This window comes from Sorex araneus, chromosome 3 (genome assembly GCF_027595985.1).
Source record: "Sorex araneus isolate mSorAra2 chromosome 3, mSorAra2.pri, whole genome shotgun sequence".
Lineage (NCBI taxonomy): Eukaryota > Metazoa > Chordata > Mammalia > Eulipotyphla > Soricidae > Sorex > Sorex araneus.
Genome location: NC_073304.1, coordinates 182049291 through 182065936, shown reverse-complemented (window position 1 = coordinate 182065936; position 16646 = coordinate 182049291). Strand labels below are relative to the sequence as shown.

The following is a 16646-nucleotide window of genomic DNA, read 5'->3' as shown; positions in this document are numbered from 1 at the left end:
CATGTAACCCCCAGGTGCCCATCATGGCTCCTTCCTGCAGGGACTTGTAGAGCCTGGCTGGTGGCATGCGCATCTCCAGGAAGGCATGAGAATGTGAGGTCTGTGATTCAAAAGCTCGGCCTGGAATGAGTGCAGGCCACCCCAGGCTGAGAGGGGCCCGTCTCCCAGGAACCAATCTCCTAGAACAGTGCTCCTGGGGAGGCCCGGAGAGGAGCTTGAGGCACACCCACTGTCCCATCACTGATGTACCTGCATGCCAGGCTAGTTCCCTGGGCGGGAGAAGCCAAAAGGGCCGAGTAAGAGCTGGGTGACCAGAGGAAGCACTGGCCTGGCCCTCTGCTCTGAGAGCTCTCCTTACTGCTGGGCGGGGGGATGATGGGGGACCCCAGCCTGTGTCTTGGAGAGAATGGCATCCCCACAGCACTTTCCCCGAACAGACCAGGTCACTGCAGCAGCCCACCAGCTGTATGGTCAGTCCACTTCCACGCCAGTGTCCTCTTGGGCCAACTCTTCTCTTCATCCTGCTTTGTCTTGAGTCCCCCGGCTTCTTCCCTAGACAAGCTCCCAGACGGGCCCAGGAGAAGGCTGATGAATGCCAACAGGAGGGGGGTGGGCAGGAAGGTCCCTTCAGGGCCCGAGCCCTCTGCATCCCTACAGCCCACAGCAACTGCCCAGAGGCCGTGCTCACCTGGCCTGAGCAGGCCGGGAGCGTCCCTGGGCTGAGGCCCGGCAGGGTTTCTTTAAAGGAAGCAGCTGCACGCGTACTGCAGCAAGGGACATGAGCCTGCATTCGGCCTGAGCTCCCCGGGAACCAGCCAGCCCTCCCCCACGGCGGCTCGGGATGCAGCCACACAGTGGCCGGAGGCCGGAAGCAGGATTTCCTGCAAGAGAACCGCTGCTGAGCTTGTGAAACTATTTTTAACAATTCCACACGACACACAGTGAGCCCTGATGAGAACCTCAGGTACAGCACTGAGAGGAACAGAAGCACATTCACGTGGAGAAGCGATTTATTTTCATTCCGCTTAGCACAGAGCCAAGAGTGATTTATTTGTCCAAACTGCTTTCTAGCCTTTGATTTTTTTTTTAAAAAAAAAAAAAAGAAAAATTCCTTCCACCTCCTGGAGAATATGTCAGAGTGATAAACTGACAATGAAGAGGTCTGCTGTTTGGACAGAGGGCAGAGTGGACTCCAGCCACCTGTAAGTCGTAAATCCTAAAGTTTGGGCTTAAATGTGTCTATCAATTGTCATTATCTCAGCTTTTAGGATATGACATCATCTTTGGCCAGAGGCAACCGAGAAACAGAAATTAAACACCATTTCCCCAAAGAATTCTGCGTTTTAATGAATAGCTGAATAAATAAACATTAATTATGAAATTTCACATTACGACAGAAGGAGGCCCAGACAATTTCGACTGCCTTATCTCTGGCACTGGAGAGGGACCAAATGTCCAGGGATGGCAGAAGACATGTCAGACCCTGAAGGGCCAGGAAGGCAGTATTTGCATGTACGTACGTCTTCCAAATGGTTGACACAGGAACACAGGTGAGCACACATACAGGGACCAATCGATGTGGTGTGCGTAGTAGGAGAATCAGATGAGACACCGATTATGGGAATGAAAAATAAACGGGAGTGGAGAGAGGGCAGGAACGACGGAAACCTGGAATGTTTCTTACAGAAGGTCTCAGCAAATAAATCTCACAAGCCTCTTGATAGTTTCAAAGTTCCCACTTACTGGTGTTCAGTATAGAGCTAAAAATAAACCATCATCTTATACAAAACTTTGTTAGCATACAAAAGGTATTGATTTACTTCTCGTATAAAATAAAACCTTTTGATAGTATATTTATTTCACATATAGTATAAATATAACCCAAATAATATGGTTTATGTATTTCTACCAAAATATTCTTTACAAAAGTTTACAAAACAACTATTTTATTTATATTTACAGGCTAGTATGGGAGAGAGTCCGGGCCAGTGATGTTGGCTGTGGGCGTGGGGGGTGGGGAGGAGGTCTGCAGGGGGCTCCAAAGACGTCCCAGTGTGTGGTCTGGGAAAGATTCCTAATGACCTCGGTTGTCCTCTGAATACAGCACTGTGGGCCTCTACATGATGGAAGGTGGGCACCACATCCCCTCAGTCTGCAGGACGGTGAGAGGGACTCACTCTGCTGCTATCCCCCAGCACAAACCTCCTCCACCTTGCACACGAGCTCACACACCAAAACCCCACCCACAGTGCTCGGTCTCGACAGAAGGAAGAGCCAGGAGGATGGTCCAGCTGGCAGGGGCCCCAGTGTGTGGAGGGTGAAGAAGCTGCGTCTGCTGGTCACACTTGGCTTGGTCAGCCACTTGCACTCCCACACCTGCTCCAGGACACACAGACTGTCCCCTCTCGGCCCTGCTGTCCTGTAAAGATCTGACCCAGCCAAGAACCTGGCCAGCCCTGGTGCTCCGCGTCTGATCTGCTTATCCCCTGTCCAGCTGGGCAGGAAGGACCAGACTTGGGGGTATCAGCTGACAGCTCTTGGACAGCCTCGGCCAGAGGGCCTAGACGCCTCCTTTCCAGCAGCCCTCATGGTGTTGCTGGGGCTTTGCAGGGTGGAGCTGAGGCATCCAGGAACGTGCCTATACCACAATGGGTAAGGACGGGCTGCAGAGATAAATCCCACATGGGAGTGTGCCAATGCCGGAGACGGGGACCCAGGGCTTGGGGTCTCCACCACTGAGCCTCGGGGTCCCTCAGCCAGCCCTGGCGGTGTCAGGAGAAGCAATGGCCGAGGGCAAAGTGTCATCCACAGTGGCGAGCTCAGAGTGCAGAAGGGCAGCAGGATCTGCCATGGCCCACAAGGGCTCAGACACCCAATGGTTTGCCTCGCTTCAGGGAAAGCGGGGACTCAGAGGCCGTTTCACACAGCAACACTGTGTGGGGGCTCGACTGGCCCCGCACAGCTGCCCCTGGCCCTCCCGCACCCTCACGAGGGGCCGCCCAGGATCTCATCCAGGTTGATATCCCGCATCCAGTCGCTGTTTCCAGGCTCCGTCTTCAGCAGGGAGTCAATGAAGTCGGCGTCGCTGTTCAGCGCCGGCCCCATGCCATCCGTCTGCGGGCTGAGGAAGTCAAAGGCCAGCTCGGGGCTGCCGTGCTCGGGGCCCTGGCAAGGCCGGGAACTCTGGCCGGGTGCCAGGAAGCTGCCGGCACTCAGGGCCTGAGGGGGCGCCTGGCCCAGGGCTGCAGCAGACGGATTCAACGCGGGCAACGCTGTAGCACCCAGCGGGCTGGGCCCGAGACTCAGACTCCGGAGGGGCCCCAGACCTGGCCCATTCAGCGTCTGGCTCACCTGGCTCAGGGGTCTCGCCTGTACCACTGGTGCCAAAGTGTTGGGGGGTGCCGCTGCTGTCGAGGGAAACTGCTGACCCCCCGAGACCTGCGGCAGGGACCGACTTGGGGTATAAGCCGCAGGCGTGACTGCAGGGAAGCAGATGCTCGCAGGCTTCGGGGCATCCTGTGGTTTGGCTGGGGTTCCGGGTGAGGCCCAGCTGGGCGGGGCTGTCGCGGGGGGTCTCAGCATTTCGGGTGTCGCCCGCTGGGGGGCCAGGCCAGCCGTGCCATGGGGAAGACTCAGTCTTGGCTGCGGTGAAGTGCCCAGAGACACTTGGCTGCAAGTGGCTGCAAACAAGGCACTGCTGCCGCTGGTGCTCGGGGCCAAGGTGGGGGGCCGGGGGGCCAGGGGTCCACCAGGGCCCACCCCCAGTTGCGGGAGGTTCCTCTGCGGTATCAACCGACCCATCCCTGCCTCGGTGCTGTACTGGCCCGGCTGGCTGCAGGGCGGGCTGGCAAAGGCACCCATGTTCTGGTTCTGGTTCTGGTTCTGAATAGCTGCGGAGCCAGGCTGCAGGCGGGCGCCGAGGGCCGGGGTCAGCAGGCTGGGGCTGGGGGTCCCGAGGGCCTGTGTGGAGACTGGGTTTGCCAAGGCCTGGCTGGAGTTTGAGCTCACGGTGGGCGAGGGCCCTGGGGAGAGGAGAAGCTCGTGAGTCCCTAACTGTGTCCTCTCTCGGACACAGCCCGGGCCAGGGGTGGCAGGGCACTTGCCACAGCCACACACCTGCTCCCAGACACATGAAACCAGCTGGGGACTTGTGATGCCCATCATGAAGGACATGCTGGGGAAGAGCTGCTGAGGCAGGCACAGAGGGATGGGTCACAGCAAAGGTGCTGTCCATGCAGATGTGGCCCCGAGGGACCCAGGGAGGGGCTGCTGCAGGACGCTGTGCCCATGTGGTCAGAGGGAAGTGGGGGAGCAAACACTTTGCTCTGGCCTTAGCTGATCGGCTCTTGCCCTGGTGGGAGGGGGTGCTGTCCCCAGTATCTGGGAGGAGGTGGCCACCAAGGGAGGTGGTCCCTGCAGGGCCACCCCCACCCACTGAGATGGTGTGGAAGGCCTACCTGGAGCCTGCAGGTGGCCTACAGTGGTGACCATCCAGAACAGGCGCCACAGTGAGTGGACAGAGGAGGGTCTGCCTGGCCCGGAGCTGGCCCAACCTGGTTCTGGGGGGCTCTGGAAGGGTGCGGGGGGTTTTTCTCTCTCCCTACACTGTGTCTGGGGACACTCACCGGGGTAGGGGGCTCCTGATGACATGTTGCCTGTGTTTCTCCTTTGGTCTTTGTAGTCGGGGGGCGGCCTGGACAGATGTCTGCTCATCTGGTCCTGGGCAACGAGCTTCTCCTGAGAACACAAGGACACTCAGCAGGGGGTTCTGGGGGGAGAGGGGGCGGGGGAGGCAGAGGGGGGCGGGGTGGGGGCAGAGGGGGGCAGAGAGGGGAGCGCATGGCCAGGGGGCAGTCCTGGTGAGCCCAGAGCTGGGCCTGTGCCCCTCCCCACCCCTAAGGCCGGGCTCTAGGCCTGCACACGACCCCACTCATCCCCTCTCCCTTGTACTTAGGCTCAGTGGGAACCAAAGTCTGTGGCCTCTGTGTGTGTGGGGGGGGATCTGTGTTTATTCTGTAGTACCCCCACCACCCTGCCAATGGACCTCAGGGAAAGCCAGAGTGGGGTGATCCGTGTTTGCATTTGCCAAGTCAGACCCCTCAACCCCCGCACTGGAGGGGTCAGGGGAGTCTGTGGTGCAGGGGTACCTTCCCCTGGAGAGAGACGTCTCTGAGCGCCCAGCGCAGCACTTCCTTGCCCTATACCAGCACCTCTGGTTTTACATCTCTGCACCCAAGACACCTTGTGGTCCCCGACTTCGGCGATTCTTTCGGGTTTTTAGAACACATGGGCATGGGAGCTCAGAGAGGAGATGGGACATTCCTGCTTTGTTTTATGGCCCTGGGGTCACGCTGCTGACACTGGGGCTTAGTCCAGGCTCAGGGCTCGGGAGTTGCCCCTGGCAGTGCCTGAGGGAGCACGGACCCAGGGGTCAAACCTTGAGGCTTCCGCTCCTGCAGGGGATGTTCTCCTGTCAGGGTCTGCAGCCACATCTGCCCAGTACAGGGACCTGGGGGCAGCAGGACCTGGGTGCAGATTTTGGGGGTCACTGGGGGATGGAGTGAGGCACACGTTGGACCTGAAGAGGGGACTGGGATGTCTACAGCAGGGGGATGGTGGGGGCACAGGGGTTGGGTGATGGGACTGGGCATATAGTGCTGGGGGACAAGACTAGGCATATGGGGCTGGGGGACAGGGGCTGGGGACACAGGAGCTAGGGGACAGGGGCCTGCCCTGTCTGGGAGTGTGTGAGTGTGTGAGTGCCTGTGTGTGTGGCCTCACCTGGAGTGAATCACAGCATCACAGGGGCTCTGGCTAGGCTAGCCACTGGCCCCACTGTTCCAATCCCAGGCCCTGTGTGTGTTGGGCTCAGGGAGCCACTTCCCTGTGATCCCACAGCAGCCTCTGTTTAGGGCTGAAGTTTATCAACATGGAAGGTGGAAGACAGGGTGATCCCAGGAGAGCCGCTTCTGAGGGCTGGTGGGGCGGGGCGGGACAGGGTGGGGTCGGGCTCCATAAGTCTCAGGACCCTCCATTTCCCATCACAGTTTGGACCTTTCAAGTGGAGCAGACATGGGAGAGAGTGGCCTTAAAACAGCAGCAAATGGACTCAAATTCCCGATTCCATGTGAAAATACAAACTTGAAAGACTCCCGGGCTTCCAGGGAACCAAGTAACTCACATGAAACACAGTTCTGGGAGCCCCGCGTGAAGGAGTCGGGAGCTGACGCATGGCCTGCTATGAAGCACTGGTTTACAAAGGGAAAAGTGGCTCAAGAAACCCTCTCTGGTTTGACCCAAGCCCTAAAATCTCAGATCTCTCCAAAAACACCCCAGTTCAGAGAGGCCGTGCTCCGAAAGGCCAGTCTTGGTTCTGAAACTTCATGCTGACTCTGAAAACCCTTTCATCCATCGGGTTGGCTTGGACAAGCACTGGCTAGAGCCCACCCCTCATGCCGTGGAGAGACACTGGCACCTTGTGCCACATGGGCAGTCCAGGACATTCCTTCACTGGGTGCAGGCGGGAGAGGACAGGCCAGCTGTCCAGCAGCTGGTGACTCCTGGACTTTCCTGTACCTCCTGATCCTCATGCTCTTCACAGGGAGCAGTTAGAGAAGTGGCAGGGAAATACCGGCAGGAAGTGGGGTGGAAGGAGGGACTGCGGGGGTCCCGGGATGGGGAGGGAGAGTGCTGACCGTGTCCACCAGCATCTGCGTGGGGAGGAGCAGCTTCTGCTCAGCCAGCGGCCTCTGTGCGGTTTGCTTCTTGCCCACCAGCTGCTGCATCAGCTGGGAGCTCAGGAAGCTGCCAGCAGGGCCAGGGCCGGAGCTCGGGGTAATGGCAGAGGTCTGCTGCTCCTGGGAAGAGAAAGAGGCCACGTGAGCATGGGCCATATGCCATGGAGCCCGAGCAGAGGCCGACACCCTGTATCCTGTTGGGGCAAACCCAGGGAGGCGTCACCACGGACAGGACACAGCTCCTGGGCACAATGCCACAAAGCTGCCACGAGACTGGGGATGGCAGCTCCGCTTTCCAAGTAGCACATATGGAGCCCAGGAGGGGACAGCCGTGGCTGCCTGTGGCCAAGTTCTCCGGGCTCAGAAGCAAGCGGCTCTGCCCTGCTGTCCCAGGAGATTGCCTGCAGGCCTGGGGATGGCCCGGACCCCACTGTCTCGGGCTTGGAGTGGAAGGAGCGAGAGAATTGAGCCAGAGTCGACCCAGCACCTTGACTGCAGGATGTCTCAGACCCTGTGGAGTGAGACCAGGTGGCCCCCTTCTGAGAGTGGAGCCCGGCTAGCTCAAGGCTATCACAGCCAGGAGCCGAGGGTCACTGGCCAGTGTCTCCTGCTCACTGGCCCCTGGGAACGCCATAATGTGGGAGGCACAGGGATGCTGTTGGGCAGGAGACAGGCACAGTGTGCCAGTTGGGTGGACACTAGCCCCCCTCTCCCACCTGGGCGCCTGCATGGGAGCAGGCTCAGCTGGTCCCTGCCTCGCTCACTGCCACGATTTCTCGGGGCAGTGGCACATCACTGGGGACCACACCGGTGACCGACAGGCCTAAGGAGCCAGGACTGATCCCCTTCACTTCTTTCTGCTTCCCTGTCTGCGACAGCCAGGCTAGCCACAGAGGAGGCGTTTGCCATGTGAACTAAGTGACCGCCACTCCCCCCTGGCTCCAGTGGGCACGTGAGGTCCAGGTCACAGCTCAGCTCTCATACAGCCACATGCCCTCCTGCTCATGGGCAATAGTCGGTGTGTGCTGCTGCCTCCCTGCCTCCCGTGAGCATGTCTGAGGCCCACCAGGCCCCACGCCTGGTGCCAGCACCTGCACCCACACCCACTCGGGACTCAGGGCAGTCAACAGGGCCCAGGGCTCAGTGTATGAGGCCCCGGGTGTCAGTGCCTCACTCAGGGGATCCGCCTTCGCTGCAGCGGCCCCCACATGCACAGAGGCAGAGCCGGCCTCGGACCCATGCCTGGCATGCACATTCTTTCAGCTCATGACTGAGGCGCCCTTATGTTAGCAGGAAGCATGACACCTCTTTCCCCAGGCCGGCTGTCACTGCCAAGATGTTGTGCAAACTTCATACATCAAATATTTTGAAAGAAAAATATGCTCTGCTGTGATGGCTTGGCTGTGCTGAGCCTCTCTCTGCTGACATGCAGCGTGCGTGCGGCTCGCCTTAACGGAGTCACCTATTCTCCCTCCACAGACTCTCCCTGGAAGGACAACAGGGTGGTGGGAAGGTGGGACAAACTCAAGCCCAGTGTGTGTGTGTATGTGCTGAGATGTGTGTGCTGTGATGTGTGTGTGTTGTGGTGTTTGCTGTAATATCTGTGCATGCTGTGACATACATAATGTGCAGACTGTGATGTGTGCATGCATGTTGAGATGTGTGTACCATGCTGTGTGTGCATTCTGTGGTGTGTGTGCCATGCTGTGTGTGCATGCTGAGACGTGTGTGTGCATGTGCTGTGACATGTTGCTACTGTGATGTGGACATGCCATGCTATGTGCGTGCCGTGCTGTGTATGCATGCTGAGATGTGTGTGTGTGCATGGTGTGATGTGAGTGTGCTGTGATGTTTGTGCATGCTGTGACATGTGCATACTGGGATGTGTGCACGCCATGCTGTATGCATCCGTGCTGTGTGTGTGTGCTGAAATGTGTGTGTGCCATGTTGTGTGCATGCTGTGACATGTGTGCATGCTGACATGTGAGCTCAGCAGACTTTCCCGGGGTGCCACTTTACTTCCTCAGTGCCTGTCCAGGAAAAACTAAGACTTCCTTACAGGGTCCCCATCAGCCAACAAGCCCCTATCAAGAAAGGGAGCCAAGGGTCAAGGTTCATGCCCCCTGCGTGAAACCCTTCCCTCAAAGCCAGTCTGGGTGGCCTTCTGAAAAGTGTCCAGTTTCACAAACAGAATCGGCCCTCCCCCAGTGCTGGTGCCGAGCTGATAGTAGCCGAGCAAGGCACTAACTAGTTTGCTTGAGTGCATGGAAAAGCAGCTGCCCACGGAAGGTGCCAATCTCAGCAGCCAATGGCAGAGTGCAGGCTCGGCCGGAGTGTCTGTCTGGGATACACCATCTCAGAGGCCCTTAAAGACATGGCAAATATGGGAGCTCAATGCTTAATGCTGTGGGAAGTCGCCATCCTGCTCTCCACAGAGGCTGGACCAGGCAACATCCCCCCATAGTGAGTGACGATCCCCTCACTGTGAGTGATGATCTCCCCACAGTGAATGATGATTCCCCACAGTGAGTACCGATTCCCTCACAGTGAGTGGTAATCTCCTCACAGTGAGTGGTGATCCTCCACAGTGAGTGATGACCCCCCAGTGAGTAACGATCCCCTTACAGTGAGTGACGACCACCCACAGTGAGTGACAACACCCCAGTGAGTGACGATCCTCTCACAGTGAGTGATGATCCCCCAGTGAGTGATGATCCCCTTACAGTGAGTGACGACCACCCACAGTGAGTGACAACACTCCAGTGAGTGATGATCCTCTCACAGTGAGTGATGATCCCCCAGTGAGTGATGATCCCCTTACAGTGAGTGACGACCACCCACAGTGAGTGACAACACTCCAGTGAGTGACGATCCCCTCACAGTGAGTGATGATCCCCCAGTGAGTGATGATCCCCTTACAGTGAGTGACGACCACCCACAGTGAGTGACAACACTCCAGTGAGTGATGATCCTCTCACAGTGAGTGATGATCCCCCAGTGAGTGATGATCCCCTTACAGTGAGTGATGACCACCCACAGTGAGTGACAACACCCCAGTGAGTGACGATCCCTTCACAGTGAGTGATGATTCCCCCACTGTGAATGATGATCCCCCACAGTGACTGTTGACCCCCCACAATGAGTGATGATCCCCTGCAGTGAGTGACAATCCCACACAGTGATTATCCCCCGAAGTGAGTGACGATCCCCCACAGTGAGTGACAACACCCCGGTGAGTGACGATCCCCTTATAGTGAGTGAAGATCCCCCACAGTGAGTGATGATCTCCTAGTGAGTAATGATGCCCCCACAGTCAGTGACAATCCCCCACAGTGAGTGACGACCTTCCACAGTGATGGATGATCCTCCACAGTGAGTGATGATGATCCCTTCACGGTGAGTGATGATGCCTCTACAGTGAGTGGCGTGTCCCCCACAGTTTGTGAGTCTCCTTCACTCCCACATCCCGCCGGCAGCCACTGCTCCCAGTCTTGTCATGTGCCGGGCTCAGGGGTGTGAAGCAACAGCTCAATGATGCTCGAGTTTCCCTGACGATGGGCGATGAAGGGTATTTTTCATACGCCTGTTGGCCATTTGTGTGTCTTCTCTGAATAAGTGTCTGTTCAGCTCCTTTCTCCATTTGTGTTGAGGTAGTTTCTTGGCCGCTAAGCACCATGAGTGCTTTATAAATCTTGGATATGAGCGTTTCCTCCCACTCCACAGGGTGTCTTTATTCTCTTTATTCGTCATCATTTCTTTCACAGCGGAGAAACTTTTCTGTCTGAGATCCCATGTGTTTGATTTGGCTCCTGTTCTCTTTGCCAACATCACTGAATCACTTAAGATCAGTGGGCCATGAGGCATTCTGCCTCAGTTTCACCTACACACCTCAGGAGTTCCATTTCTTGCTGTGTCCCCAAGAGCAGAAAGTGTTAATTCGGAAGGATTTCCTTTCCTGTGTCGTTGGAGCACCATTCACAAGAGCCTGGCCTGGACACAGCAGCTCGAAGATCTAGCAGTCTCCAGGGACTGCGGATGGAGCGGGTGGAGAAGCACAGTGGGACGGGAGAAATAACAGCCACTGGCCATGGACTGACAGAGTCTCTCAGGACCAAGTCTGCTTAGTGGGAGCTGGGGGGTGTGGTGCGAGGGGCCTAGCCTGGGGACAGAGGGGTTACCGCAGATCTGGTGAAGTATGTGGAGTTGGAACAGTCTGCCTGGAACATATTGTGAGCCATAAGTCAAGTCAAGGCACCTAAGAAAATATTCAAATGAATAAGGTGCCGATCACAGCCTTCAGAGACAGGAACCGTTTCAGCAGAAGGCAGGGAGAGGCCTAGGCGCGTGTGCTAAGTGTCCACTGAGGGCAGCCAGAGTGTGCGCTTTGCTGGGATGAAGGCCACTTGGTGGCAGAAGGCAGCCGGATGGGCTCCATGGTGACAGGGTCCCACAAGGCAGAGGGTCGGGCACTGGCAGAGGAGACACTCGGACATTCACCTTGGCCTGGACACCTAGTGAAAGTCTGTATCTCCTCTCAGGAGAAGTGGGACCCGCGGATTCCTGCCCTCTCAGGATGGCTGGGGACGCTGGCTGGTGTTTCTAGCAGGTCGAGTGCGCCGCTGTGGAAGGCAGAGCTGCTCAGCTGCTCCTGAAGGCCAAGGAGCCATCGGTGCTCCCTGAGTCTGGGGATTAGCAGAGCAGCCTCTGCATTCTTCAGTGGCACCTCAGAGCAGCGGAGTCTTCCCTAGCATCATGGCGAGAGGCGCACCCAGAGGTGGGGCTGGGCTCAAATCCCAGAAAATCAGGTGATTTCCCACATTTATTTATGCAAACTACAAACACATCTTGATGTGTTGAGCACCAAAGTAATGTTTGAGGAAAATGAGAGCCTTCAACAAGGCATCTCCCACAGAGAGGGGACGGGAAAGCCGGCCTCCTCCATCCAATCACCTGCCTGTCCACGCTATCCAGTCAGCCGCTGATGCTGCACCACTAGGGGCGAGGAGGAGGTGCCTACCTCTTTCCTCAGTAAGAACAGGGAGATCGTGCACACCCAGGCATCTGATCTCACAGATCTGTTTAGAATTAGAAGAGAGAATCGAGAAGTTACGCTCTCTGAAATGTCAACCACTTTTTAAGACAATGTTTGTTTTTACATACAAGGATTTTTAGCAATGGGTTCACAACTGTTTAGATTGCTCTATTTCAGTAGAGAATGAGGAGTAGCTGGGCCAGTCTAGCTTGGCACGAAGTCCAACAGAGATACTGAGACGGTGTGTTCTATCTTTGCATTGTACCGAAGGAGACAAACATACACGACTTATTTATTCGTGAGTATGCTCCATTTTTTTGAGGTGCTGGACCCTCTGCATGCAGATACACACTTTTACACCGTGCCACATCCTTGCCCCAAATAAATGCTTGTTTTTAAAACAGTGCCAAGGGTCAAACTGGGGGGGAGGTGAGTGCTCTCACACCGGCTCATGCATTATGAGGCTGAGGGGTCTCTGGCAGGGCTCACCCAAGCTTCGTTCAGGGGCGGGGGTGGGGGTGAGAAGTGGAATGTGTGTCTGCGTGTGTATGTGTGTGTGTGCACGTGTACAATTTCTTCTGGTTTAAAATGCTGGTATAACTTGTTATCCATTAAACCATATAGTTAAACGTCATTCCAGTAAGGGCCCAGCACACCTCTGGTCACCAGGGAAATGTCACTGCATCAACTTACTATGAACCTTCCCCTTTGATGCAAAAGGACATGGAGAAGCATTAAGAAAGGTCCAGAAGCCCCTCAAGTCCTGCCCAATGACAGCGATGGGGCCAGGTGTGCTGTGAAGACCTGGATGGTTGGATGGTGGACTCAGGAGATTGGAGGAAGCAGCGTCAGTGTCCGTAAAACCGGGAGCCGGAGTCAGGCAGAGACGGGGACCCCAGCTGGTTCGGATCACAGACAGACAGCTGGAACTGCGGGCCCACACCACGCTCTGGGAAAGCCCGGCAGTGATCAGGAGTGAGCCACCATGAAGGGGGTAGAGATAAGCTCCACCAGACCCATCTCATGCTCTGCTGGACACTGGGGTTGGGGGGCTTCTGGGGCCGCCTGCGTCAAGGAGGCCTTTCAGAGCTGGGGAGGGGAGACTGGGGGCTACCTGGAGCTGGAGGGCTTCTGGACTCAGGGGCGTCTCCATCCCTAAAGCTCTAGGCCGGTTGGTAGTAGTGGCTGATGGAGAAGCAGGATCAGGTCCAGGACTGGTCTCTACTGGCAGAGGTGCTGGGGGATGGTGGGTATTGGGGGATGGGGGTGCTGGGGGATAGTGGGTGCTGGGGGACAGTGAGTGCTGGGGGATGGTGGGTGGGTTAGATGACAGTTGCAGGGGAAAGGAGCCTGGGGGTCTTGGTGGATGGGGGTGTGTGTGTGCTGACTCAGGAGGTGGGGGAGCATGAGGCTGGTAAGACAGAGAAGGGACCAATGTGACATAATGCCACCCCCATCTCAGCTCCTCCCAGCCCACTTGGAGCAATGGCTGGTTCTGGCTCCTTCCATGGGGATTCCTTGGGGAGCAGTTGAGGGCTCCGGGGCCCAGGGGCAGGTCTAACCTGACAAAACCCCAAGTCTGAGCCCTGCACGCATGGGCCCCAGCATGGCTGGGGGAGTGGCCCTGGCCTCCCAGCAGCGCTGGGAGCACTGTCCACAGGAACCCTCCGCTTTCTTCCTCACTGAGCCTGGAACCCCCTAGCCCTGTGTGGGTGTGGCCTGCACCCTGTGGCAGTACAGTGTGTGCAGAACTCAATGCTCCTGGGGAAACAATGACGTAGACACAGCAAGGCCCCTGGGAACAAGGAGCCGCATGCCAGGGTCCATGCAAACGCTGCACATGTCCTGACCCCCAGTGTCAGGGCTGAGGCAGTTCAGTGAGTCCCCAGGCCCCGTGCTCAGCGGGGAGGAGCTTTAAATAGGTGTGGATTCCAATGGTGCACAGAGCTATTAGGAAAATGAAGTCATGGGATTTGCCTATAAATGGACGGACATGGAGAGTCTCATGCTGAGTGAAATGGGTCAGGAGGAGGGGACAGATACAGAATGACTGCACTCATTTTTGGGGTATAAAAAAACTACAGAATGAGGGGGCTGGAGCAATAGCACAGTGAGCAGGGCATTTGCCTTGCACTCGGCCGACCCGGGTTCGATTCCCAGCATCCCATATGGTCCCCTGAGCACTGCCAGGAGTAACTCCTGAGTGCAAAGCCAGGAGATAATTCTTGTGCATTGCCAGGTGTGACCCAAAAAGAAAAAAAAACTACAGAATGAGACTAATATCCAAGGCTGGAGAAAACAAGAACCAGGAGAACTGGCCAATGGTTAGAATCTATAGCAAGTGTGTGTGGGATATAGTGTAGGTAAGAGAGAGAAGGGACCACTATGATAGTAATAGTTGGGAATTATAATGCTGGACAAGAACTGAGTGTTGAAAGAGGTAAGAGGATATGCCTGATAACCTTTCAGCATCTGTATTGCAAACCACAATGTTCAAAATGAGAGAGAGAGGGAGAGGGAGAGGGAGAGGGAGAGGGAGAGGGAGAGGGAGAGAGAGAGAGGGAGAGGGAGAGGGAGAGGGAGAGAGAGGGAGAGGGAGAGGGAGAGGGAGAGAGAGAGAGAGAGAGAGAGAGAGAGGGAGGGAGGGAGGGAGAAAAGGTAGGGGGAGAGAGGTGTCTACCATAGAGAAAGGCTGGGTGGGGGGAGTTGGGGTGATGGCAGGGAAACTGGGGATACTGGTGCTGGGAAATTACGCTGGTGGAGGGACAGGTGTTGGGACACTGTACAACTGAAACACAATCATGAACAGCTTTGTGAGGGTCTATCTCACAATGATTCAATGAAAAAATAATAAAATAAATAAAAACATAAGAAAGTTTGTGAATTCTTTTTTAAGGGTAGGTTGTTCCTTCATTCCACTGGCAAGTATTTTTTTTTAAAGATAAAACGTTTGTTTCCTCAAGAGAAGTGGAAGATCAGTCAGCTAAAACAGCGGCTGAACAAATAGCAATACTCCTACATTTAAAAAAGAAAAAAGAAGAAGAAGGAAATTGATTGTAAGGTCTGATCAATTCACGTCCAGTACAAATGGAACAATGAAGGTTCTTCGTTACGCCAAGGCAACAGCTCGTCTGCGCTTCCAAGGCCACGTCTTTCTGGCCCTGCACCCATGCCAACAGAAGGACAGGTAGATGGGCCACCCACGGGGAGGACACCCACCCTGGGGCTCTCCCCAGTTCCCACGCAAGTCTGACAACGGGGCAGTTGCTCAGGTGCTCGGGTTAGAACTTCCCGGGCCAGCTGCAAGTGCCCCGGTGGTGGCGAACTGTGAGTTCCTGGGAACCAAGTCTCATGCAGGAACAGGGGACTCCGGCAGACACTGGGGATGCTCGTGTCACAAGCAGAGATGCTGCCAGCGCCTGGGACGGGGCTGATGGCTGGGCCGGGCACCCAGCTCCCAGGTGAGCCCCCCAGGGACCCCTCCCTGAGTGCTGCTCATGCACTCGGAACTTGAGGGGCTGTAGGCAGGCTTCACCCCCTCCCTGGTGCCCCTTGGCTGCGTCTGCAGCACCTGCTCGCACTGGACGAGGCAACGATGAGAAATTCAGGAACTCAGACACCTTCCTTCCTCTCTCCGTGCGTCCTGCTGACCCTCCTCCAACCACATGCCCTTTCTCCTGACAAAAGGCGGCACGAGCCCCCCTAAAAGCATCCGCAAGTCTCTTCCTGCCGCATGTATAGATTGGCTAATGGACACGGTGCATAATTCATAAGGCACAGCCACAAAGACAGGCCCGGCTTGGCCCTGCGCACAGCGCAGCAGCCCCTGGAGGCGCCGTGTTTCTCTCTCTGCCATCAGTGATGCTGGCGGGGGAATGGGGCGTGTCAGGAAGGCACCCACATCCCCGCACTCCTGCAGGAAAGCCGCTAGGGCCCGGCCATCTGCGCCCCCACTCAGAGGCCCGACCTGTCCCCACCTAGCCCGGGATTCGGGGAGGCCTGAACCTGCAGCTTGGCCCTGGGCTCAGAATCCGCCAACTCCCAAAGCCAGTCCCACCACAGCCTGTGTCCCTGGGCCCACCCTTTTTACCTGAGACCTCACCTCAGCCTCACAGCTACCACGCAAGGCTGGATAGACCTCTGCGGGCCTGCGTGGTCAGCAGGGGACACCATGGCGGAGACACCAGTCCTAAAGGGGTCCCTCAGGCCCTCCTGGGCTAATGGGGGGCCCAGGGGTGCCGGGAGACAGCAGGTCCCCAAGTGTGCTGGGGTACAGGAAGGAGGTGGGTGGGGGTGTCCACATCAGAGCTGGGGGGACAGGAGGGGACAAAGCAGGTGCTCAGTCTGGCTCCCAGTGATGCTTCCAGGGCGTGGGCAAAAAAGTCAACAAAAGCTCCTTCCCCCGCTTGAGAATCTGACCTTTGGTTAACTTTTGCTTGGTTTCCCTGGAGACAGATAAAGATGGTATGTGTCCACTCTGTTTCCAGGCAACGGTGCCCACGGCAAAGCTGACCTCTGGCCAGCCAGGATGGGCAGGGGCTGGAGCCCGACTGGGGCCCGAGGAAGGGTCAGCAAGACCCCGCAGGCGAAGGCGTCCCCCCCAACCCCCGAGAGAAGTGAGCAGTCAGCCATGCTCTGGCCAGGCGGCTCAAGGGCTTGTCCCAGAGCACCAGGCACTGCTCCCCAGTGACCTCAGGGTGTCTCAGGTGGGTCTGAGAACCGGCCCAGTGGACGCTGGATCAGGACTGCCCAGATGGGCTGCAACTAACCAGTCATGGCTGCAGTCCGGAGGCTGTCCAGCAGGTGGCATCTGCAGCCACTGCAACTCCTGGGTCCTGCTTCCAGGACACGCACATTCAGCGTCCAGAAGGGCGGCC

At 56.8% G+C, this 16646-nt stretch overlaps 1 protein-coding gene across 1 annotated transcript in view; it reads right to left on the bottom strand.

Annotated features, from left to right (window-relative positions):
• Positions 1-988: 988 nt before the first annotated feature.
• The window catches only part of MAML2 (mastermind like transcriptional coactivator 2), an 89198-nt gene continuing 73540 nt past the window's right edge, over positions 989-16646 (bottom strand). Inside the window, exons 3-5 of the mRNA XM_055133763.1 lie at positions 6696-6857; positions 4626-4737; positions 989-4022 (exon numbers count right to left, since the gene is read on the bottom strand). Of these exons, the coding sequence (XP_054989738.1) occupies positions 2986-4022; positions 4626-4737; positions 6696-6857 (1311 nt within the window). The 3' untranslated portion in view covers positions 989-2985. The remainder of the gene's footprint in view (positions 4023-4625; positions 4738-6695; positions 6858-16646) is intronic.